The 25,813-nt window shown below is 31.6% G+C and overlaps 1 protein-coding gene across 4 annotated transcripts in view; it reads left to right on the forward strand.

Moving 5' to 3' along the window:
• LOC145971207 (protein couch potato) overlaps positions 1–25,813 on the forward strand; it is a 93,993-nt gene that overhangs the window by 51,723 nt on the left and 16,457 nt on the right. Inside the window, exons 4-9 of one of the 4 annotated variants that reach the window (XM_083098618.1) lie at positions 2,269–2,331; positions 5,280–5,418; positions 14,662–14,715; positions 14,793–14,926; positions 18,221–18,429; positions 22,771–22,975. In XM_083098618.1, the coding sequence (XP_082954744.1) occupies positions 2,269–2,331; positions 5,280–5,418; positions 14,662–14,715; positions 14,793–14,926; positions 18,221–18,429; positions 22,771–22,975 (804 nt within the window). Of the gene's footprint in view, positions 1–2,268; positions 2,332–5,276; positions 5,419–14,661; positions 14,716–14,792; positions 14,927–18,220; positions 18,430–22,770; positions 22,976–25,813 lie in introns of all 4 variants that reach the window. The other 3 variants (XM_083098617.1, XM_083098619.1, XM_083098620.1) reach the window with 3 other exon arrangements.

Genomic DNA, 25,813 nt, shown 5'->3' on the forward strand with positions numbered 1-25,813 from the left:
CACACGAGGAGGTCATACCCACTATTAATACACACATGCGTGCGCCCGTACACACATACACACACACACACACACACACACGCCACAAGGAGGGTTTGGAGTCTTTAAATACTGTGGAGCTGACGAACCACGGGGTCCTTATCCTTGTGGTATACAAACGAGCACACACACACACACACACACACACACGCCACAAGGAAGGTTTGGAGTCTTTAAATACTGTGGAGCTGACGAACCACGGGGTCCTTATCCTTGTGGTATACAAACGAGCACACACACACACACACACGCCACAAGGAGGGTTTGGAGTCTTTAAATACTGTGGAGCTGACGAACCACGGGGTCCTTATCCTTGTGGTATACAAACGAGCACACACACACACACACCTAAATTAAATTGAAATTATGTGCAACCATTTTTTTTCAAAATAGCGGATAAATGAAAGCATACAAAACCGATAAATAAAGGTTCCCGCTTTGCTCCAGTGCGTGGCGTGAATCAGGTATCGCAGCCCAATGGGACGAAATGCATGTGAAAGTGTGGAGTATCACCTTTACAATGCTTTTTTACCGAGCTCGATACGATAATTATTCGCTGAGCTGCAAATTGAAGAAGAAAAAAGAGCGTTTTTAATTAAATTCGGAATAACTCAGCGAAAAATCATCGTATCGAGCTCGGTAAAAAAACATTTTAAAGATAACACTCCACACTTTCACGAGCATTTGGTCTCATTGGGCTGCGTTACCTGATTTACGCCGTGCACCGTCCCAAACTCGATCCTTTAATAATCAATTTTACATCCTTTCACTTCCTTATCCGCCATTTTGAAAACAATGGCTGAGCATAATTGCCACTTAAATATTCTTAAAGTGGACATTACAGCCTTCATTTTGTTTTTTTAAACATATTTTTATCATCATTATTTACCAAGTTATGATCATTTAAAATTTGATGAAATTTTCTCAAATTTTAGGTGTACCGCTTTTTTTGCGGGTGAGTGTACATTGTGCGGCATGTATCTGTTTTTCGTTTTTGAAATGTTTCGAGATCGAGCGCACTCAATCGAGGTGAGATCCAATTTTATTCTTTCGGATGCATGAATATTCGAGGGACGCGGCGTGGAAATAAACGGCAGCGAGTAACGAATCCTCGCGTTAACGATCGGGCATTTCTGTCTCTCGCATCGTAGAATCGACACCTTCGATTTCACCCGTTGCAATCACGCGATGCATTATGAAGCGCAATAGGTTCACCTTGATGGCCGATCGTTAGCACGATTGATCCGTGCGTTCTCAGGACGCTCAGCGTCCTCCATTGCTCCGTTAATTCCGTATAAACCGATGAAATCGATGCCGTTTACTGAATAAATTAGCGAATGCGCGCGCGCAGATAAAAGGACGAATGCTTATACTATGAGAAGATGCGATATGCAAACGCGAGCACGAGCAAGAGACAAAGGATGCACGATAAAGGCCTAACGAGATCTTTTAAATGATCAGCTGCCAAAATATTTCTTTTATGACTGCGACATTATGCCGAAGTATTTTTACATTTACCATATAAGAAACTATAAATATATATAAAATTAAATTAAATTAAATTAATTAAAATTAAATATATATAAAATTAGAGTTTAACACATTTATATAATTTCACATTTCATTATCAATTTTATGATATCTATTGCTATGTTAATTTGCAAGTAACGTATGAATAGCTACCTTATTTACAGTAGAAGCAAAAATTTAAAGATGCAGAATAAAGATATTCTTGCAAATTAAGTTTTAGAGGTGCAGACAAGCAATAAAACTTCTTCATCTAACTTCAAGTGGATTTTAACAGAATCTTAACTACAGCCTTATCAAGTTAATATTAAAAGTTAAATATTATAAGTCAAAAAGTTGCAGTAAAAATTACCTTTATTAATATCCTTTCATAAACCTTTGCTTCAGAATTAAATGAGAAATTTGTCTTCATGCAGTAGTTGCGAATTACTCTGTCGCGTAGTATTTATTAATCTCATATAGCATGTATTATGAATAATGCGATAAATGTTCCCAAATGGGTACAATGATATGAACAAGTCGAGAAATGCGTCGGCGATTTTAAGCTCGTTCGTTGGCGAACTAACATTAAGCGCTCGCATAATAAACACCCGCCGAGAGAGAAAGAGGAAAAAGAGAGACAGAGAGAAAGAGAGAGAAAGATGCTATTCGTGGATGCGATGAATAAAGTTCTTCTTGTTATGTTCTCTTTTTTCGTTTCAGCCGGTGGGATTCGTGACTTTTCACACGAGGGCAGGCGCGGAGGCGGCGAAGCAGGATCTGCAGGTAATAGCCCTTTTCTCGCAGGCATCCGCGAGGCGAAGCAGGTGGGGAAAAGGTGGTAGAGTCTCGTACAGGAATCTTAGGGTTGATGCGCGGTTGATATAGTATACATACGCAAAGACATTCATTTACGTACAGATTATGCCCGGCATTTCGTTTTTTTTTCTTTTTTTTTTTACGAATCCACCCTGCCTTAGACTCTCCAGCTGGCACGGGTTAATGCTGTCTTTAGCTCTTATGTCTATTAGTGGTTATATCTATTTTATTACACTCTCTCTCTATCTGACTACTGTTTATCTCTCCTTCTATATCTATCGTAGTTTTCCTATCTTTCTAATTTTTTTTCATTGGGACCAAATAGTATGTACTACCTTTTGTCTACCTGTATGCGTACCAAGACGTATCGTAATAACGCTGCACCGTGTGGCATTTTTTTATTGATATATACATATATACGTACATGCATACATACATACATACATACATATATACACATGCACGCACATACATATACATACACACACACACACACACACACACACACACACACACACACACACATATATATATATATATATATATATATATATATATACATATAATGTTGTTTGCTGAGACAAACGTATCATCTAATTACATATACATATATTTAAATATATATATATATATATATATATATATATATATATATATATATATGAGATATATATATATATATATATATCTCAAGTTAGCTTATGGTTAAGAATGATTATTTGTATAGATTATAATGAAATATGATAATAAAAGAATAGTATATTTGATATTACTAATAAATCACTTTAAAAATTTGAAAAGAATAATTATTAATTTAGAAATATGTTTAGAGAATTTTTATTTTTAAATTTTAGATCTTTTTAATCAAAATCTTTATATGTGTGTATTTTTGTATACTGTACTTCTTTAAAATTTGAAAAAATTCCGAGATTTAAAAGATTTCTTAAGTTTTAATTGTATATTTTATGTACAATGCTTTTTTTATATTGATTGAAATATGAATATATTTATATATATGTATCTATATAAATACACATACGTGTATATGTATACGTATCTGTAAATACAATATATTTATGTGAGGTGATCACCTTTGGTGCGAAAATATTTCTATAGCTTGTGTGTGTTACGCGATATATTTTGAAATGTATTGTATATCAAGCGCGAAGTAACTTACGTCGTGTCGACCGGATCGAATTTTCTGGTGTAGCCGTTAAGTTGGTCACCCCATGTAGCTCTACCATACCGTTGCAACTGACCTCACGCAATCTGCAATGTTACGTAACCCGAGTATGGCAACGGTATATCGCTATATGTACAAATGTACGTATTGCGTAGAAAAACATCCTTTTGTCGGATGGACACATTCGCTGGAAACACTGTAGTATGGACTAATGAGTGACCCACCTTATGAATACACATACTAGGAAAGAAACACATATACACACGTACACATAGATACACATGTACACGAATATACATGTACACGCCCTTGTGCTAATTTCCCTTCCATCCAGCGTATGATCCTATACTATTATTATATCTACATCACTTTCGTCACTAGCCATCAATAATTTGACCAGTTTTTCATTTAATTTCGCAGGCATGGAACGTATTGTGAGTTTAAATATCACGTTTAACATAGTTTTTTTGAAGTCTTCTAATCTTGTTGTCTGTACATTAGTATAAAAACATCTTTTATATGCACGAGAAATTTATATTTATCATAAAAATTTTTAAATCTTTTTAAAGGATAAAATATTTTTATATATATTTAAATTTCTCTAGTTAAGTGGCAAAAAATATTAAATGGAACAGAGGAAGATGTTGTTACGTTTTATTCTAATAAAATTAATAAGATTTAATAAGATTTTTAAACAGATTACATAACACAATCTGTAATGAGTAAATTTGCACGTTCGCAAATTCATAGGATTAGTGTGAACAATTTACATCACTGTTTTATTAATATATCTTTATATGTCTATTTGTAAAGATTTGTAAATATTTAACAAATAATATTAAATAAGTAACTAATAAGTATAATTTTTATATTATTTTACAAAAATTACAAATTGGAAAAATAATAGCATATCAATTTATCTGCAGTTTTATACTATTGTTATTAGTTTGAAAAAACTAGACAGAAAGAAACGAACTATGTATTTTGATTGAATATCCACTGATCGCGATGGCACGATCATGGAATATCGATTAGTGCATATTTTCGAATTTAAACATCAATCTATCCCACTTTCGCGTAAAATTCACGACAAAATGGACGATGCCCAAAACATATCGAAAGAAAATAGACCATCGCAGAGAAGACGGGAATAGCATCATTGGAGTAGAATAGCTTGATCTATCAATATTTCTGTTAACTTTGTTATGCATTAAATGACCGTAGAATTGCAGAAATTTGAACGAAAATTATTACTTTTAAAATAAATTTAAACTTTTAAAATAAAATTGATAAAGTAGGATAAAGTTTCTGTAATATATAAATAACAGTTTCTGTAATATGAATTTGTAATATATTAATTGTAAAAGTAGTAAACTTTTGTATTATGGCATAAACACGTAATTTTCACTCGCGCAATAGACCACTTTTGATAAGTTATTTACAGAATACACATTTTGCTTTTTAATTAAAAGATCGCTTTTAAAATATCGCAGAAGAAAAAAAAAATAAAGTTGTTCTTAGAAAGAAACATGCAAAATCTATTATAAACATAATTTTATTTTATATAAAAAATTAACTGGACACGGCTAGTGACGAAAAAAGGCCTTCACTCTCTTTGCTCTCTTCTTTTATTATTTCTTTCTCTGTCTTATCTTTTTGCCTTACTACACTACCACCATCCATCCACGTGTGTGCTCCCGATTTACTAATTTAGGGAATCTATTTGCAGCAGGGGGTTAGATTCGATCCTGATATGCCACAAACCATACGTTTGGAATTTGCAAAAAGTAACACAAAGGTTAGCAAACCCAAGCAACCAGCCGCTGCAGCAGCCACCTCGCACCCCGCTCTGATGCACCCTTTAACGGGACGTAAGTATGCACCGCCACTCGTTCACTCGCTGGATACGTCTCACTTACTATTTCTCACCCACTGCACCGACTACAAAGTGTCCCACCTCCTGTTGTCGGCTCTTTTTTTCAAAAGAAATTTTTTTTTTTACATAAATACCCTCCCACGCCCCTCTCTCCGTCCGCGACTACGGGATCTGTGAGATCTCGTTGTCGAGAATTGTACGACAATCGATTGAAGTACGGAGGGGTTTCTCGTGGCAAACCTCTGCATTTAACATCGACTTTACAACGTGTAAGATGTACACACTATATATGTACAAAGCAGTATGCGGTTACACAATGGCTCTTATATAGCGCAAATTATCGCGCTCATTAACCGTGGCGACAATAATATCTGCGTTGAGTATAGACGATCCCTGATTTCTGTAGTGAATATTCATTGCTGGTATTGCGCGAATCCGCAACTCGTCTAAAGTTAAAACGCTGTTATTTTCTCAGATAACATTAGAAACCTTTGTTCTCTTGTAATTGTAACTGGTTTGTTTATTTACTTACCTACTTCTCTTCATTCGTAATTATTTAAATTTTAAGTTGTTAAATTAAAATATTTGATTTTTTTTACTTTGCAATTTAACAATTCTGAAGTTGTTAAATTTTAAAAATTATTTATTGAATATTTTATTGTTTATTGTATATATCTGACAAATTGATATTTAATATATATTAATTTTTAATAAATTCTCAGATATTTCATTCTCGTTTAAATATTAAAAAGTTCGGATAATTGGGCCAAAATTAACTCTCTTTATAATTACTTAATCTAACTAGCAACAAGCAGTATTTAAATGTCTGACAATAAGTATGTTAATCAGCTTTTCCTAATGTTCGAAAGATGTATGTACACCTGCGTACTTCTATCGTTGTTGGGCATGCATTCTTTCAAGCTATCCTGGGTATATATCTTGCGAATTGCACATTCCTGTGTGCATATTATTGACATTTAAAACTATACTTTTAATCATTCCCGCCCATGTGCATTGCGCGGTGCAGATGGATGGAAAATATATATTAATTAAAGCTACAATTATATATAATAATAGATGATACAAATTTATCCGTTGAGTCTGAATCAGGATCTTTGCATTATGCATTTTGAAGTATTATTTATATATAAAAATATTTTACATATTAATCCATTCGGAAAAAAATCTATCAAATCAAACGATTAAAAATCATAAGAAAAATAAAAAATGCAAACTTGTCTTTGCATCCTTATTCGTGCATAATAGACTTTAGGCGATATTATTCCAAGTGAGCTTGTGATTGAAATTCGTTTAATGGCAAGTATAATTAATATACATATAATAATATGCGATAATAATATGCGAACTATGCGGTATGCAACTATACAAGATTGAGAAAAGTGAAAAATCTACAGTATGTTTTAAACAAAAGACAAAAGAAAGATGCGACCGTGAACGAGTGTGAATCGGGTAATATGTACATATATATATTTTTTATCGATCGCGGGGAATAGTATGAAAAGAATAAAGTACGAATAAAGTTGAATAAATCTCAGAGATCTGTATGTTTACGAGCTGCGTGCGTGTGTGCGTTTTACGCGCGTAATAAATATGTATTTGTGTCACATTGCGGAAACAGACTTGCCGGATGGACGTAAAGCGCATCAGTTTTCAAAGAAACTACGGCTGCGATAAATCTTACTGTCGCACGCGCGTCGTCTGATTTTTGTATCGTATATAAAAATCGTCTTTATTTTTCTATAATATTTGAACGCATTATTTTCGCCATTTATTATCAACATTAATGAAACAAATGGATTCGAGTGATATCAAATGATTATAATGGTCCATATAATGAAATTAAAAAATGAGAGAGATTTTATAAATATCTGCTACTTGCAGGTGTTAAAAACGTTTTCTCAAATAATATTTGTCGTAGATTATAAGATAACCTAAGCACTTATATAGTTTGTGTGTTTCAAATTTTAAATAGTAAGGAACAATTATTTAATCGATTAAAAATTAGTGGTACCACCGATACTATTAGCCTCGGCTGGGATTAGCTGCTAATTCTTAATATCGCGCAAATAGACCGTATCTAGCATCGGGAAATTTCGCGGAATAATTTCGGTTTAGGTGGTAGCAATTTCGTACGATGACCCAATTTCGTCGCCCCGCACGCCAAGCCACGTCAATAAGACATAATCGAACTGCCAAACGTATCTTCGACGAGATACTTTCGTGAAGAAATTGGAAATAAAATTATTTTAGAAATAATTAGTAGAAGTTCATTTCGTACCATAATTTTCAATTAGTCAAATGATTTCTTGCAAAATTATTTATGATGTTGTTAGATAATGTGATAGACAATTTTAACTAAATATTATTTAATTTAGCAGTTTAAAAGATATTTATATTATATTATGAGATATAATATTTTTAAATTATATAATTGTCTAACATTTTATATACAATGTTATTAATACCGAATAACATAAATAAGTGACAGCTTCTTCAATGAATATGAATTCGACTTTTCTTTAACAAAAACTCGGTGAGAAATGTAATTGTGAAAATAAATTTAAAAATGAGAGAGTATTGTGTATGATTTGCTATCTATTTAGATACAATATGCATGTAGTTGAGAGAAATATGAAAGTTATAAATGCTTTGTAGGTTGATAGATTTCGGAATTTGTTGTTGCCAACGCTTTCCGAAATTCCCAGAGTTATATTCGTTGGAAACTTTGCTCGTTCCTTCTCTCTGTATTTCGGAAAACAAGGCCTCGGCTTTGAATTTATCCGAAGTAATTCGTTGCTTTTAAATCGAATTTAAATGTAAGCAGTATCTTGGGATAAATTTACATAGTAGCGTGCTGGTGAAGTAATCTTAAACACGAAGAATGGCCTACTTCGTAGAAATAATGGTATAAGTTAGTAATAAAAATATAATCTTGTCGCGTGTACATCAATCTTCGCTTTTAATTATTTTGGCATGATATAAAAAATCTCAGATTTTCCTTAAGAAAAAAAAGTACCGCAGTGAAAGTATTAAGATTTTTTATTATTATTTTCGCAACTGTTTTATTTCTCGAAATATGAATATTATTGTTCCGACTAACGATACAAGTGTAACTTGGCACATATTTCGTAACGTTTTCATTCCATTTACTTGTGCGAAATTTTCGCATCGATAATAAAATGTGAGTTATTGATAGTTTTTATACTTTGATCATATAAAAAATTAATAGATGAAAAAGGTGCAAATCGTGTTTTTGCGGCAATTTTTAATTGTTCCTAATCACCTGTTTTGTGACCAAACGCAATTTTATTCGTCAGCAAATAACGTTACAAATATTTTGTTTCTAAAATTACGTATGTATTTTATCATGCATGTACTATGTAGTCTCTTCTTTCTTTTAATTATAGTTCTGAATATATTTTAATTACTATTTTAATAAAATTTTAGTTTAAAAACATATGTACATCACAGCTTATTTATTTACTAAAACATACATATATCAAAATTTATAATAATAAATATTCTTGATCTTTTCCTGAAGAAAAATTGACTTCAGAAAAGAAGAATCTATAAAATTATAATGCGGTAGAAGTGAGAAACTTTGTATTCATTTCCTAAAGATCAAAATTTGAAGCTCACTTTTGAGTCGAGATTGAAATTGTTTCGTTACGTATCACAAGTTATATGCTATGTGTCCACGAGCTCAATAAAATTTATGAACGTCACTTCGTCGGTAAAATACGGACTCGAAAGAGAATAGTCCCAAGAAATAATCAGGTCAAATTGTATCTATGGTGATAGTTAATATCTGATAATTTGAATATATTAAGTGCACGAATGGCTTCCATATTTTTATACGCAAGATACAATTAACAATAGTAATACAGACAAATTATTATATACAGAATATTCTGGAAATATACTGGAAATATATTTTAATGAGGATCTTATTAAATTTGAAAAAATTATATCTTTAGGAGAGAGGGATATATTTTTTGCAAAATTTTTGATATAAAAAATATGTTAAAAATTAAATCTGATGAGACACATAATTTAGCACATAACTTGATAAAAAAAATGCTATTTTATATTGAATAACTTTGATATTTTAGCTTGATATTTATAACAATTACAAAATTAATTATCTAACTAACATACACATTCATAATCTACGAGAGAGTTTATCTTTTATATATTATTTGATACCGTTTTTTTTTTATTTAAAGGATTACGATTACATGTAATAACACATAAAATATGACATCAACGAGATTAATATATTGCAATAAATGATAATGTTTTAATAAGACTCAAGATTTACGCTGTGCACGGTGATTTTATGCTCCGAAATTCATGGACCATGTAATCGAGTTTTCCACCGGCTGTGCGTGCTCAGACATATTATGCATTATCTACGCGCGGAGGAATGCAGCTTGCATTTTCTCGCTGGAAAAAGGCTCGGTTAGAGTGTTCATAGAGTGTTTCCGCGCGACTTTGTCCATGAGAGTGATCGCTATTTGTATTTAGTGTTATAACATGTGTATCTACATGTGCGTTATATTGATTTCCACGCGATGCCAAGTAGGTATCATAATGTGATTCGTGCGAAAGGCCACGTGTATCGTTCGTGTAGTAGAAGTTGCGTGTGTTAAATGACGGTTGGAATCGATACAAAAATTGCGCTCGTCCTCTTTTAGAAATTGCTCTTTTGCATAAATTTTTTTTCCGTATACGTGTCTTATTTCTTATGCACATATAAGCGTATCATGTGTGTGCTCAAAGATAATTACATTTGCAAGTTTACGTTCCGCGTGGTCAATAACAATAAATGGCGACATAGCAATTGCACTTGCTCATGCTAGAAATTTACAATTGTATATATTTATTATATATTAGTTGCTTTTTCCTTGTTAATTAGAATATAGATCAAGATTTGATTAATGATATAATGATAAAGAAAAGAAATCGCGTTGATTTAAATTATTAAAGCTATTTATTTTTCAAGATGTTGGTTTATGCCATCGTCGAAACAAAAAGTTACTGACACGAATCCTGAAATATGTTTTTATCGGTTTCTGATAAGTCATTTGCATATCTCATACAGATTTGCTAAATTACTTGTAAATGTAGCATTATAAACTCGATATTGGTATACTAATTTAAATGCAAAATATCGTGAATCACAACAAACCGCATTATATAAGTAACTGATAAACAATTGACGTCATTGAGCAATAAATATCAAGAGATATATTATAATATGTTTAGCACACCATATAAATAAGAATGAATAATTACACAAACAAATATGAAAATAACATATTTATATATTATAATTAGAGACAATTGATATTCTCTTTTTGTCTTATTATTCTTATAATTATTATTACATTATACATAAACAGATTTTTCATTGGTATTATATTATTTAGAATAATTATTAAAATTACATATACGTATATATGCATATATGCACATATGTATTTGTGCAATTGTATTATTTTTTGAGAGATATTGTTACTTAAAGAAAACTATTGATCAGCAATGAAATAGATATGATTATTTGTAAATAATAAGATTCTATTACTCATATAATAAGTTGTAATTTGTATTTAGCATATAAATGTGCTAAGTTCTTTAAACAATCGAATGCAATTTTTTATGAATATTTATTCGTGTAAAAAGTTCATTCGTCTCTTGATATGAGTCGAATAAATTGAAAATAAGCGCGTTGTCTCTCAATTTATTGGATTCACTCGTAGTTCGTGAAATAAACGAAAAAAGAAAAAACAAAAAAAACTGATCGACGATAACGGTGAAAGCTTTGGCCCTATCTAGACAGTGTGCATTTACTCGAGCCCGTATGCTTCGCCATGCGAATCGGAGGTCAAGCCTAGAATCAATAAAGTGCACAGTCCTGGCAGGGACTAAAACACACCACTGGTGCAGTACACACGTAAAGGTTCGTGCATCAGTTTCTATCGGCTAGAAATCGCGTTTTAATAGAAATAAAGGTGCCTTTTTTCGCTTGCGAAAGAATGACTAAAAGAGAGAGGTCCAAATTTCAAGTAATAATAGTTGAATAACTTTTGGAAAATTAAATTGCTCTGCACCTTTTTGCTATATCTAATTGGTTCGTATTAAGAAGAATAAATATCTAATTGATTTCAATGAGAACAATGAGATTTTCGTTGCGGATATAATTTCCATACTTGAAATAGAAAGTTTTAATCAATCCTTTCAACAATTTCGAATTTAATTTAGATTTTTATTTACAATTTTATTTACAAAGAAGTATAATGAAAATGATTTTGATTAATTGGAACATGTAGTTCGAAACATAAGACGATATTGCATTATAATGCAATCCTAATAACACATACAGGTAATTATTATAACGTATAATTTAATTTATTACATAATTATAATTTATAAGCAAAAAAGCATTAAGAGAGAAATATTTTTACTCAAATGTTGGTTTAATTCAATTACGAAATATTAAGTTTTAAAGCCTACAAATCATTGAAAAACAATATTGCATCGGTAAATTTCAGTTTGATCGCAAACAACGTCGAAGCATACATTCTCATGCAAAGTTTTTCTTCGGACACTAATTCGTCTCATTCAGATTTAATCGAGAACAGAGATCGAAAACAGACATTGCGTAGTCAATTGCGATAGAACGTACGAGCAGGTCACGCCAGATTTCCGCGATACCCAATCGCGATGCAAGGCTACATGAAAGAACGTCTTGTTGCACTATTGCTACTATGTTAATTTATACCGGAGCAGTAATTGCGTTTTTTTTGACAAGTCGTACGGCAGGGAAGATGCATTTTATATACAGTCGCATTATTGATTATATGTGCTGTTTTTCATAAATTCCAAAGTATGCAATCATGAACGATGATACGAAAGAAATGGGCGAGCAAAAAGTATTATTCAAGGACTTGCTAATGCATTTCTGTCATTCGAATTTCTCCACGCAGAAAAGAATTGTGCATTTAAATTTAAATTATTAAGCTATTAATATAAGAAAAAAATCGTTTGAAAATTAGAATTAAATAGTCGCTGAAATACTTCGAGGATAACACACGATGTAAACGTTATGAATTGCGTAACGAGATTTGTATTGCGAGGTCGCAAATGAAGACTCGCCGACGAGTCGCTCGGAAGACGCTCGGTTTACCATTGTCATAGGCTCATAACGCCTAATCATAAGTCCCTCTCCAGTGATTTGCTGGCTTCTGAGAAGACTATTTTTTTTTGTGCCGTGCCGTTGGCGATTATACTCGATAGTGCACTATACTGTGTCATTACATCGGCATCGCCGCGAATAATCTACGTTCCAGTGTTCGTTCGAGCGGTAATATTCACGAGATGTAAAGTTTCTAAATTTTACTTAAGTAATAATTAAATCTGTTAGTTTTATAAATAAATATATTTATTACTTGTTTTTATAAATGAAAAATAAATAAAATTGGAGCCAAATGAAATAAGTTTAAACTATAGGAAGAAGTATATGTATATCTTATTGTTAGAGAGCAAAGTAAAAATATTTTAAAGTCTTCTGTGATACAGGCCAAGTAATTTGGCCTTCTATTAATTTATATATATTCTTATTACAAGAAAATGCATACACTGTTAAAAATACATAAAAATTTTACATAAATTTTAAAAATTAAAAAAAGAAACTTAATTTTTGTTCAATTTTTCAATTTAATACATTTAAGAGATCGTGATATTTTTAAAATTTTATTTAAAAATACTTTATTATATAACGTACAGCAATTTATATGGACTTTTATAACCATTATTTCATTGCGATTGAGAGCTATACATACATATCACATAAATCACAGTAATCCTTAATACGTTTGAGCTCTCGTCGCGCGTTCTTTTTTAATCTCCGTCGTTCATTTTTCGAAAATCCTCGAGTAATCAATATAGTAATCAATGCTTCCGTCTTCGTGCATCTCTTCTAGCAAGAAAGCTCGTAAATTGGACATTATCGATCGCATAATCGCTGGACTTGCAAAACGTTGATGGAATTTGTTCGCGTTCTTTTTTTTAGCACGCGCAAATATTTACCATGCGAATTACGTGGTGTTTTATTTTTTTATGTCAGAAACATATTTAATCTCAATTGCAAATAGAACAAAATAATACTGTATATTACTATATATTTCGTATTGTAATGAATGTACGTTGAAAATATCGCGACGATTACGATAATGCAATAATTCGAGCTACAAATCAACACGATCTTTTCGGTCAGAAGACCGATATTTTATTTGACTCTGATATGTTTCACGCGATATTTAAATGATTTACTAGACACTACAAGTCCGCCACGTGCGTCATTTATTATATATACATATATATACATTAATTATAATTTTTTTTTCAGTCCTCTCAATAACTGTCAAACTATTAAATTACTTTGCGATCCACGATGACAGTCGCCCGATGCTCTGAATATAACGCACAATGCAAATCGAGACAATTAGCATTGTGAAAAAGCGGCAATAATATTTGCAAAAGATTTAACATGTTTTTTAAGAAAGGATTATTGTGTCCATAGATAACGTAGATCTTAACCTGTTAATAATAAATATTACTAGTTTTATTTTTTATAGGAAAGACGAACAAGAAAGTGGCTTTTATGTAAAATGTTTTTCGAAGTGCTTCTCAAAACGATTAATAAAAAAAGAGATAGAAAAGTAAAAATAAGAAATAGATATTTCCGTAAAAAATGTAATAACATTTGCTTAGTGTATGTCCCATACATGAATAATTTTTAACTAAATTTTATATAAAAGCCGTCCGAATGTGAAAGAAATAAAATAAATGATTTTATTAAGCAGGATATATACTGAGCAACATTTTCAATTTTAAATACAATTTACAGTATATTAAATATAATGATTCTAATATACAATTCTAAAAATCTTATTTCTCATTTTTACACTTAAATTCTCGAGTGACAATATTTTTATCAATTTTGTTAAAAGTTAAAAGTTATTTGAATATAGTCACAAATTAAATTTATTTTAAATTTGAAATAGTTTAATACGAAAATTATTTAATTTTTAAAATTAATTATTACTATTAATAATATACACTAATTTTCATTAATTCATAATACATTAATATTTGTTAATTTTGTAAGAATATTAGTGTATTGGATCGAAATATATAAATATAATATTTTCAGAATGTCTAACAAGTAAAGAAATTTGGTGTAATTTTATTATCAGTAGATATCCTGGTAAGTTGTAAAATGCAATCCGCGACTACGCGTTTAATTACTCGAGGAATTCTATCTAATCCTGTACTCTATTGCAGACCTAGGGAGTCCGTTCTTCCCTGGTGGTCCTGAATTGTGGCATCATCCATTGGCGTATTCTACAGCCGGCGAATTACCGGGCACGCTGCAACATGCGACGCTGGTGCATCCGGCGTTACATCCTCAGGTCCCCGTACGTTCCTATCTTTGACTATCTGCAGACAAAGCTCTGGAGCCGCCGACGAGCGCCCCGATGCACGTTAGTGATACATGATCGTTATACTCGATTACTCTTACATGGTAACGAGGAGACACATGAGGACTTAAGGACCGAAGAAATTTTGGATCACGGCTGCCTTGAGTCCTCGACTCCTAGATTCTTTAGATTTTTCGATGTTGAATTCTTTAGTGCTTTGAGTATTTGAGTATTTTAGTCCTTTGAGTGAATCTTTGGATTTCTGCACTTTTAGATTTCGTGAAACTGATTTTTGAAGAATGAATTCTTTAGATCTATAAATCTTTGTACTACAATCGCACGCTTGATCAGCTTAATTCTTTGGCAAATCTAAAGTCAAGTTTCTTTGTTTCTCAATATTAGATCTTGCTAATAATTATTTTCGAATTATAAGAGTATCGAAATAAAATTAAAATCAAAATTAAAGGATTTTGTTATTTTGCATTTTTATTTGCCAAAAGCTGTTACCTATAATTGCTTATAAAGCTAACTGTTATCTATAATTGTTATTTATAATTCAAAAGCTATATTTATTTATGGAAAATCGGTTGCAATTTGATCAGAAAGGCCATCATTAAAATTTGATACATGATAGGTCATTCTATATTAATATTATATAGTTGACACATGAATACAATAATTATAACGAGTAATATATCATACAGATTATTAGAAATAATATTTATCCCGCATATGCGCGTACCATCAGCCAACATTATGCTTTGCATCGCTATAAATCGATAGCGCAACTTGTCGTCGCACTGCGTGTTCTCGCGTGTTACACAGAAATGTGTGGTTTGCTATCGTGTGGGTTTACGTCACGCGAGCTTGAAATCGCGGAGTTTTAAAACTATTGCGACGCTTCCGAAGTTTGTCGCGACATGGATTGATTATGGTCGCTGTAGACGTTAATAAATCCATGGCTTACTTTTCCTCCAGCACGACATTCAGTCTGCGTCATGCCTATTTTGTGTTATTTTAGTTTTACGAACCGAGCGGAATGTTTAAAAAATCTTTAATATGTATATATAAATATTAATAATATTTTTAGTCAGATTTACAAAAGTTATTTTATAATTATTAATGAATATTTTATAATTATTATATAATGAAAACTAATTATATTATACAATGAGACATAATCATAAATAATTGATTCTGATAGCTTTCTTTTTATTTGTGTGATTTTATCTTGTGGACCTGTACAGATTTTAATAAGTTAAATTGTTTATTTTGTATTTATATCACAAATAATACTGATCAGTTATTATATTAGGTAATTAGCAGTAATCTAAAGGTATGAAAGTTCAATGAATGACACATACATATATTCAGAGTATATTAATGAGGATATATAATTAATCTCAAATTTTTATTTTTATATATACTGTATAAGAGTTTACAATGTTTTTAGAATTTATTTTCTCTCTCACTCAAATTTAATAAAGATTATTTCAAGATCTATTCAAAAAAATTCCTATTAATTTGTTAGTAAATACGAGATATAAGATCATAATTTTGAAATAATTGTAAAAGAATCAAAACTCGAAAAATCGGAAAAGTTTTTGAGCGTGAGTGTACTTTCAACCTCCTTTAAGATATTGGTGGTACGAACGATGGTACCAATCCATCAAATCGCGATATTGATTTTTAATATGGCATAAGCTTGTGCCAGGTTTATATAGCTACCTGTCACGCATTAATACCGAACTGTAACTTAGTTGCGAATTATCTACCGATTTATACGAGGATAAATAACGCGGACATACAGTCACGAATGCGTACAAGCGCGATACGATCTGTAGTTTATTGATCGTATGTGTGCGTGATGTCGTCTGTGATATTTTATATATATATATATATATATATATATATATATATAATTCTTTTTTTATGTCAAAGTAAAGTAATCATGAAATAATCGTGTTTAATCTTGTTTAATGCTGATATTTACAGAACAAATTGGCTGGCGAAAGTAAATAGTTTTCGTGTAAAAGGAAATTAAAAGCAATTTTAAAAATAATTTCACAAACAAAATCAAATGATATATATTACTTCTTCGCGAAGAATATTAATAATAATATGAAAATTTGAAAGATTCGTGTCGAAAAAACGTCTTGAAACGAGCGGGCTTTCATAGTAAGCCAATTTTGTAATTCCCATGAAATCTCGAACACAAATCATCCCTATTACTAAAATCGAGAGGATTCCCGATATTCCTCTCGAATTTATCCGCGTGAGAGAGAAAATCCGTTGCATTGAACGTTTGATAAATCGAAGGCTCTCGAGCTCGGACTGCCGCGCTATTATTTCTTTTTTCCCTGCACGCATCTTGCCGTTTCTTTAACGGAAGTAGAAAAGAAATCTCGAAAAGGAATCTCGAGATATCCACTCAAGAGATAACGAACCAAGAACCCGCTAGCAATAATGTCGGAACTTATTAAGTTGAATATCTTACTTGATTAAATACGTTTTCGAACGAAACTGAGAACTTGATAAGATCTGTCATCGCGCTTTGATAAGTTAATAACGGTACTCGATGTAAATGATTTAGAATCATTTCTTTCATGTCAACAATATTTGTTGCAAATATATTTTTGTATGTAGTTAAGTGAGAAATCTGTCGTATTTCCTGACATTTTATAATTATCTCTAGAATTATTTTTATAATTGTGTTTATATCGTGTAGCTACACTTAATTTTATCTCAAGTTTATATCAATAAAAAATTTGGATCATTTGTCATTGGAATAACTTTGCATCGACATAAGTAGAATAGATAAAAAACTTAATTTATGCCTTCATATATTAAAAGCAGAACCTTGATATCAAAAACAGATAGACAACTATCCTTTACAATGACTTGCAGTAAAAAGTGCTATTGCATAGTATTCGCATTAACATACATGCAAGCAAGACAAATTTACAAAAGACATATTTTAGTCTTAAAAAGAATGTCCAGGAGATAGAAACACTATTTAAATATTCTTTTATATATTTCTCATCTTAATATTTTTGTAAATGATACATGCTAATAATCTCTTTGGTTGGCAAAATGCGTTTGCATGAGGACTTTTAGACTTTAGTTTTCGCTATTTGAAAAGGTACAATTTCTTTTGTCGAGGGACAAAAATGTAGGGAAAGACCGAGGCGGATTGACGTAAATGTGTCGCTTCGCGAGCAGACCAACTATTCACGCGGCCAAGCGGAGCGAGAGACGAGTGTATGACGGAAGTATTTATATATTTTCCAGGCGCCTATGTCCCTGCCGCATCCTACAACGCTGACGTCGATACACGCGTCGCTGCCTCATTTTCTACCGTCGCCGGCACTGGCGTCACCGGTCGGGTCACCCTCGTCGCAGCCGAACATAGCTGTCAGCAATGCGCAGTGCTCCACCCTCTTCGTGGCGAACCTGGGCCAGTTTGTGTCCGAGCATGAACTAAAGGACATATTCAGCAGGTTAGACATCCTCCATTCGTACTTTATTATCCCCTTAGTCGTAGTTGTATGCGAGCAAACCGGATACGGTTGTATATTTGCTCTTATCGATTTAGTATATTTATATATCGTACGGCCCACATATATATGATCGTCGAGAATCTAAGGGCACTTTAGAATGCATCGAGATGCATTACATTGTCGTCTGACAAAAGTGTCAATGCATTGGGAAATAGATTTCCAGAAATAATACGCAAGCGAAATTGGAGTATTTTTCGTTTTGGAGTCAAAAATGTTTCCTTATATCTAATAAAAAATTTGAATTAAATTGATATAACGATAGACCTAAATGCTTTTATGCTATCAAAATTTTTAGCGGAATCTCAATTTATGTACGGAGAATGTAATTTCAGGATATAAATTATTTAAAGGTCACATTATGAATAATAATGAATATATACGTAAAAAATTAATTTTATAAATTGCAACGTAAAAGATCGGAATATTTATAACAATGACAACAATGATAATAAATTGTTTTGAAAAGTTGAATCATGTTTACGCCTGCATTTCCATGATATATGCGTACTGAATACAATAAGGGTACCGATACACGTGGGTCTTATCAACATACCACGTGGTGGTGATATCGCGATGTCGTTGGTCTGAAATATCTTTTTACAATTTTCAATGAATAAATAACAAGAATACACACACACGGCGGTTTATTCTAAAAATATACTAGTAATATATACATATAACGAAAATCTAATACAATGAAAAATCATTGAATTCTTTATTTCTGGTATCTCTGGATCGAATCTTTAGATATTCTGAAATTTAGATTTTTCATTTCGTTATATTGAGAAAGACTTAAAAATCTTCTGATCCTTGGATTTTTATTTATGAAGATACTAGAGTCTATAATACATCTAGTAACCGGATTTTTTAATATTCGTTTAATTAAAAGAAATTTTTCTAATTATAATTTTTAAATTAAAATCAAATCCTCGCAAATAATTTCCAGATAAACCAGAAATCGATATTTTATGCTTAAAGTAAGGCTTGTTATGCCATTGATGATTTACGCTATCGCATCGTTATGTAACTGTAGTAAAGATATACGTTCAAGGATTTTTACATTAGAACGCTGCTAAAAAAAAAAAAAAATGGAAAAATACGAGTGTATATGTTGATAATTCATAACGTATGTAATATTTATTATTCAAAGGAAAAATTTATAAAATATTGTGTATTATTTAATTATTGTACTTTGCGCGATCTTGATTTGCGTGTATCATGGGCGAGAACCTTCGGGTCACAAGGAGCGTGAAACGCAAAATCGTAACTAAACACGGTAAACCGCTAATTATGGACGGAGATACACTCGCAATTAGACTACTTGTCTAAGTGCAAGTTATCCAACAAACGGTGGAGTTAAAATATGTTATCCGGCGCTCGCGTAATAAATTATTTTCACGTGCCCCGTCATGCGGAACCTTCCCACGATCCTGAGTATGCCACCGGTATGGTGTTGTGAATCGGGAATTACGGACTCTTTGATATGTCTATGTTAAACGTTTGTGTTAAATCGATCACGCGGCAGCTAATATCCGCTGTTTCGCTGTATGAGAATATGTTTCTACGTGGATAAAGGGAAAATTAACGTTCGTTCGTTAATCTTTGATTGATGCTGTAAATTCCAATCACATATTTACAATCATAAGATTGTAATAATTACCGGTGAGAAGAAAAAATTGTATAATCTAATATTGCGAAATTATGATAAAAGATTTGATATGTTTAATAATTGCTTTGATATTTGGTGTTGATTACTATGGTCGTCAATTAGATTTAAAAAAAAATTTTTAATTAAAGATTGCAGAGAATTATGACATTTCGCGCTTCTTGTATATTTATAATTTCATGAAAATTAAGTACCCAACAATTTAGAGATCTAAAAAAATAACGACGCTGATAAAATATAAAACAGTTTTACGCAATTTGAAAATATATGATTATATAATGAAAATATATGATTACATAATAATAATGTCATTATATCTTACGTGATTTGAAAATATATGATTACATAATAATAATGTCATTATATCTTACGTGATTTGAAAATATATAATTATATAATAATAATATTATCGTATCTTTTACCTGAAAAATTATATTAAATTGCAAATTATATTAAATTAGTGCAAATAATCATCAAATATCTTTCTCGAAGAATGAAAGTCTAACACTTCTTGTACAGAATAATTTAATCAAAATTTTATTTAATAAATTTAATTTAAGATAATTCACTATTTTTTTAAAGGTATCTCCTTGTTTTACAAATGATATCAATTAACGTATTAGCTATTAAGTTTGATTAGTATTTATGCACATTTTTATATTTTAATTTTACGTCGCGAGATATAAGAATCATTACACGTTAATAACAATTTCTTCGATACAATATATGAATCGTAATCAGCGTTCTATTCTTTCGAGTTTCGCCCATGACGGAAGTCTGTGCGCGACTGTCTTGCAAGTTCTGTCGCCAATAGAGAAGCCCTTCTTCCCCTCCCGTATAATTAGCCCGCGAAATCTCATTATTCCGCAAACCCCGCAGTTCTGCAGTATGAATTCGTAAGTGAGTGCCTGAGTTAATTACACGCGTTTGCACGTGCGGGAGGCGCGCTGCGCATTCTGCAATTTTCAGTAGCTCACGGGAGTATTCGACAGAATTTCGTTGTCGGCAATGTGAATGCATTGTGTTGGTCGTGTGTAATTCGACCATTGTTCTTGCACAGGTAATTATTACGCGTTGGTAGGCTAGAATAAAAATACGTTTGTGGAGTTAACATTTCGCGACAAAATATTTTTGAATATTATTGAAATTAAGTACGTTAAATAATTAATATTTCATTGAAAGTCGTGGAAACTTGTAGATCATATACAATGCGAGTTTATATATTTTACATTTTATTTATTTATATTTTAATATCTCTAGATTTTTAACTTATAGTTTTTAAATTTTCCTTGTAATTTTCTTTTAAAGATTTGATTTTTTCTCATAATATCTTTAAAATATTTTTAGAATGTTACTGCTTATAATTAATCGATATATAATTATTATAATAATTTTTAATCTTTAATCTTGAACTTACTATTTAACTTTAAATTTCAATAATTACATACTTTTTTCTAATTTTTTCATATGAGAAACCAACTTGATATATTAATCCAAGAATATACTGTTGTAACAAAAAAATGGGGATAGGGATTACTCCAGACAGTTATATAAATCTATTTGTAGAGCTACAGATACATTATTCTTAAGTTTGTGTATGCATTAGTCTCTGAATTTGCGGATTCTGATTTACGTTTATTCTCTCTGTGGATCTGCGATCAGCAAAGTAAACGCATTAGGTCAATAACCATAGTAATCGACGCTGAAGGTAAACGACGAAGCATCAAGTATCTGCACCTAAATTTCGCTCCGCCTGGAGCGCGATGGTGTTGAGATTGTGCAAGTCCGTGAACGCCGAAAGCTTTGTAACTAATAGCACCGCCTCCAAACATCACCGACATCCGCTAATCATTTGCCACCGTCGTAGATTGTAGGCATATAGGACGCACCTGTACTAGTACCCGTACCAATATCATGCGACCAGTGTCGTTTACTAATTGTCGGTGTGCCGAACACAATTGCACGGAGGATAATATCCCGATGTCGCGAACAATCGGTCTAATCACGGATTTGCAAGTAAATTTAATCCAGTGAATTTATTCAGAAGGATTACGATAATAAGAGTAATCCTCCTAATGGTTCAAAATAGAAAAGAAAATTTATAATAATCTTATTTTATTATGTGATATAAAATAAATGATGCTTTATGACTTATATTTTTTAAATAATATTAATAATAGATACTAAAAGATAAATTACTTTATTATTTACGCGATATTTAATTATCTAGAATTATACAACACAGTTATATTTTCCAAATATTTTTTGCAAGATATGTAGAAATTATATTTTATCTTTTAATTTTTATATATAATACACTATAAAAGAAGACGTGAAATATATTAAAATTTTATTTTGTACGTATTGTATATCGAAAAAAATAATTCAGGTGTTAACGATTTGAATTTGATTCTGAATTGATGTCGCATCCCCTCCGTGTAATCACCTTATGTTGGCACCGCCTAACACCACCGACATCATTGACAATCATCATTGGCAACCAAGCAATAACCAAGACCCTCGTTAAACCCTTAACCCCCCCCCCCCCTTCTTACTAGTACTGTCTTTACGACTAACTAGAGCACGTATTGTACGCTTCTCTTATTTGTGCACAGTTTTCCTGGTTTCTCCCGGCTTCGTATGCACACGAAGGGAGGGTCGCCAGTGGCCTTTGTCGAATACCAAGACGTTCGCTACGCGGCCCAGGCGATGGCCACTCTCCAAGGGTCCTTTCTCCTCTCCTCCGACCGGGGAGCGATACGAATCGAATATGCAAAGTCAAAAATGGCCGAGGTGGGCTTTACAAATCTCTGGATCGAAGTAGGTTCCACTTTATGCTACAATAGACCGCTGCGAAGGACGTCAAAGAGGGGCGGCTCTATTTGAGATAGGCGAGATTTCGCGTACTAGGTTCTCGGTGTTTATCTTCTCTGTGTCTATGTAGGGCGAAGACGATGGTTCCGAGAAAGATCTTGGCATGCGCAAGGTACTTTAGAAACGCGAAAGCATTTCTTGCGTATATTGCACATGTCGAGAGCCTCGATGAAGAGGGCGTTTGTTGCGGTCAAGCGTGGAGTTTGCGTACTCGAGGCTTCGAACACCCAGGGTCCTCGCTTGCGCGCCTAAGCCCTTAAGATGAATGTTTACTGTGGTCTAGCACAAGACCCTTGCACATGTGCGAGGCTCTGGGTGGTCGTTTAGTCTGCCCTATAATAGAGCCGCCTCTGCAAAGATGTGATCAACCATGAATACGTAGAGCTGTGCTATCATTGACATTTCATATTCGCTCACTTTCTTTTTGCATACTAATAATAGTTATTACTATTATATTAAGCATTTAAGATGCTTTTAAAAAAAAAGTACTTCACAAGGTTTTTCTAGACATAAGAAAATGAAATTTTTTTCTTTTTGGAAAAGAGATATACTGCATAATTTATGATCTTGCTCAAATAACATAAAATTAAAAAAAAATATAAATTTAAAGCACATATATTAACGTTTGTATAAATATAATGATATATAATAATAATTTATAATAATATGTAATAATAAATTTGCAAAAATACGTATTATAAAATATATTATTATATTTTATAATAATCTGTATATACAAGAGTTTGGTTTAAAATTAAATTTACAATGGCTTTTGTTGAAACTCTAAACACAGCTATGCGTTTTTGATCGAAAGACTGGTATAATTTCGATGACATTAGAATTCTAGACTATAGACACAGAAAAATGATAATCATATTTATAAAACTGTATAAAAAATTCTGAACAAAAATATATTTTTCTGTATCTATAGCATTGAAGATCGATTCATGTCATTGAAATGATATATCGATTTCGATCTTTGCTTTTATTATCGGCACCGAAATGCATTGGGCCTGGTGGAATCGATCCTGGATCATTGTTTAATCTAATTTGCGCAGTTTCGCCTCTCGAAAGCGTTTGCGCCTCGAGGTGACAGAGACAGGCCGTCACTTTAAAAACCAATTAAATTCGATCGAAAGACCGACGATGGCTGTCCCGCTAGAGGATTCGCATTTTAACAAGAAATACACTCGCGCGTCGGTGTCGATAGCCAGTCGCCAATTATACACCTGTTAATCGTTTACTGATCGTGCGAAAACCAGAATTACGACTCCGTTCGTTTTTCTTTTTTTATATCTTTTGTTTTTATCATACGATTAACATATGCGTTTCAAGATATTTGATTTTCATCGATCCTTTAGGTTTTTCTTACTTCTTCTTACAATTGTATTCTTTTTCATTTTTCGCACTATTCCAAATAAAGACTGAAATCGCTGCAATTGCGCAGAGTTCAAATCTTACGATGTTACAGACAGATAAAAAAATGATTACAATATGTTGGCCTGACAATAGAAACGTGATATTTGATAGTAAGGTAAAGTAGGTTTTTTATATCTGTAATATTGAAGATTGAACTCGTCTAAATTACATATTTCAATCTTAGATTCTTTCTTTTTCTCATTGTATTCCTTCTATATTGATGCCTGTTCGTTGAGCTGCTCGTTCTTACATAATTTCCTTCAAATAATTTCCTATAAAATCCTTTTCTATCCTATATGTTGATTTTTGTTGTATTGAATCAGTTATTTTATGACTGTATTATATAGACGCGTTGAGCACTATGCACCTATCTGTAGCAATATTTTAATAGTATATTAATTGGCTGTAAAATAATGCTTGGAAAAAAATTGGGTATATAATATATTAAAACCAATTTTATTGAAAGTATTTTTTTATTAATGATTATAAAATATGTGATGATAAAATATTTTTAATTCTTTGTATTTAATATTTTTTAAGTTTGTACATATTTTTAAAATTTAATTCAAATATAATTGTTTCTATTTTTTACATTATAAGAAAGATCTCACACATACATAGACATATCTTTCTCTTATTTCCTTTTAAATGTTTATAGAAACTTATTTTAAGATGTATAAAAATTAAGAAGAAATTGATACGCGTCAGTTTTATTCCTTGATTTAATTCTCATCGCAGTTTAAACGAAATTAATCCTAAGAATTATAGTAAAAAGTAGGTAAAAAAGATAAAAAGAGAAAAATCAGATACAAATGATGATTCTGAGGTTCCGCTTTTAATCAAGATCGTATTTCCGCTGATAAAGGAAAATTCGTCGGACATTTAAGGATCGATCTTACTTGCGTAATTTAAGAGTTGAACTAAGTTTAACTCGCAGGTTATCCAATCGTTAAAAGGATTGAACTAATTAATTAGCTAAGTAATTAAGCTGCGTTAAATGAAGCTGGTAGAGTTGTCCGTTTGGCCAAAATAGAGTAGTAATAATATTTCCATAAAACATATGACAACCATAATATTCGTACGTGATACTTGACGCACAATATACAAGCTAAGAAAATAATTTTGCATCATCTTCTAATTAAATAAAAGATAATTATTCAAAATGAAAAAGATTTTAAGAATCTAGTATACAATGATGTACAAGATTTTTTAAATCCAAGAAACTAGTAATTTGAATAAAATAAGTTATAGATTTAGCGATTTGCTATTTTTTTATAATTACGATTTTATCTTTTAGTTTTTAGTGAGACGAAATTAATAATAATTACACGATAATTTTGATACAGTTAATTTTTTTGGGAATTT

This window comes from Camponotus vicinus, unplaced genomic scaffold, assembly GCF_025532165.1.
Source record: "Camponotus vicinus isolate PSW18456_S1 unplaced genomic scaffold, iyCamVici1.0 SCAF_4, whole genome shotgun sequence".
NCBI lineage: Eukaryota > Metazoa > Arthropoda > Insecta > Hymenoptera > Formicidae > Camponotus > Camponotus vicinus.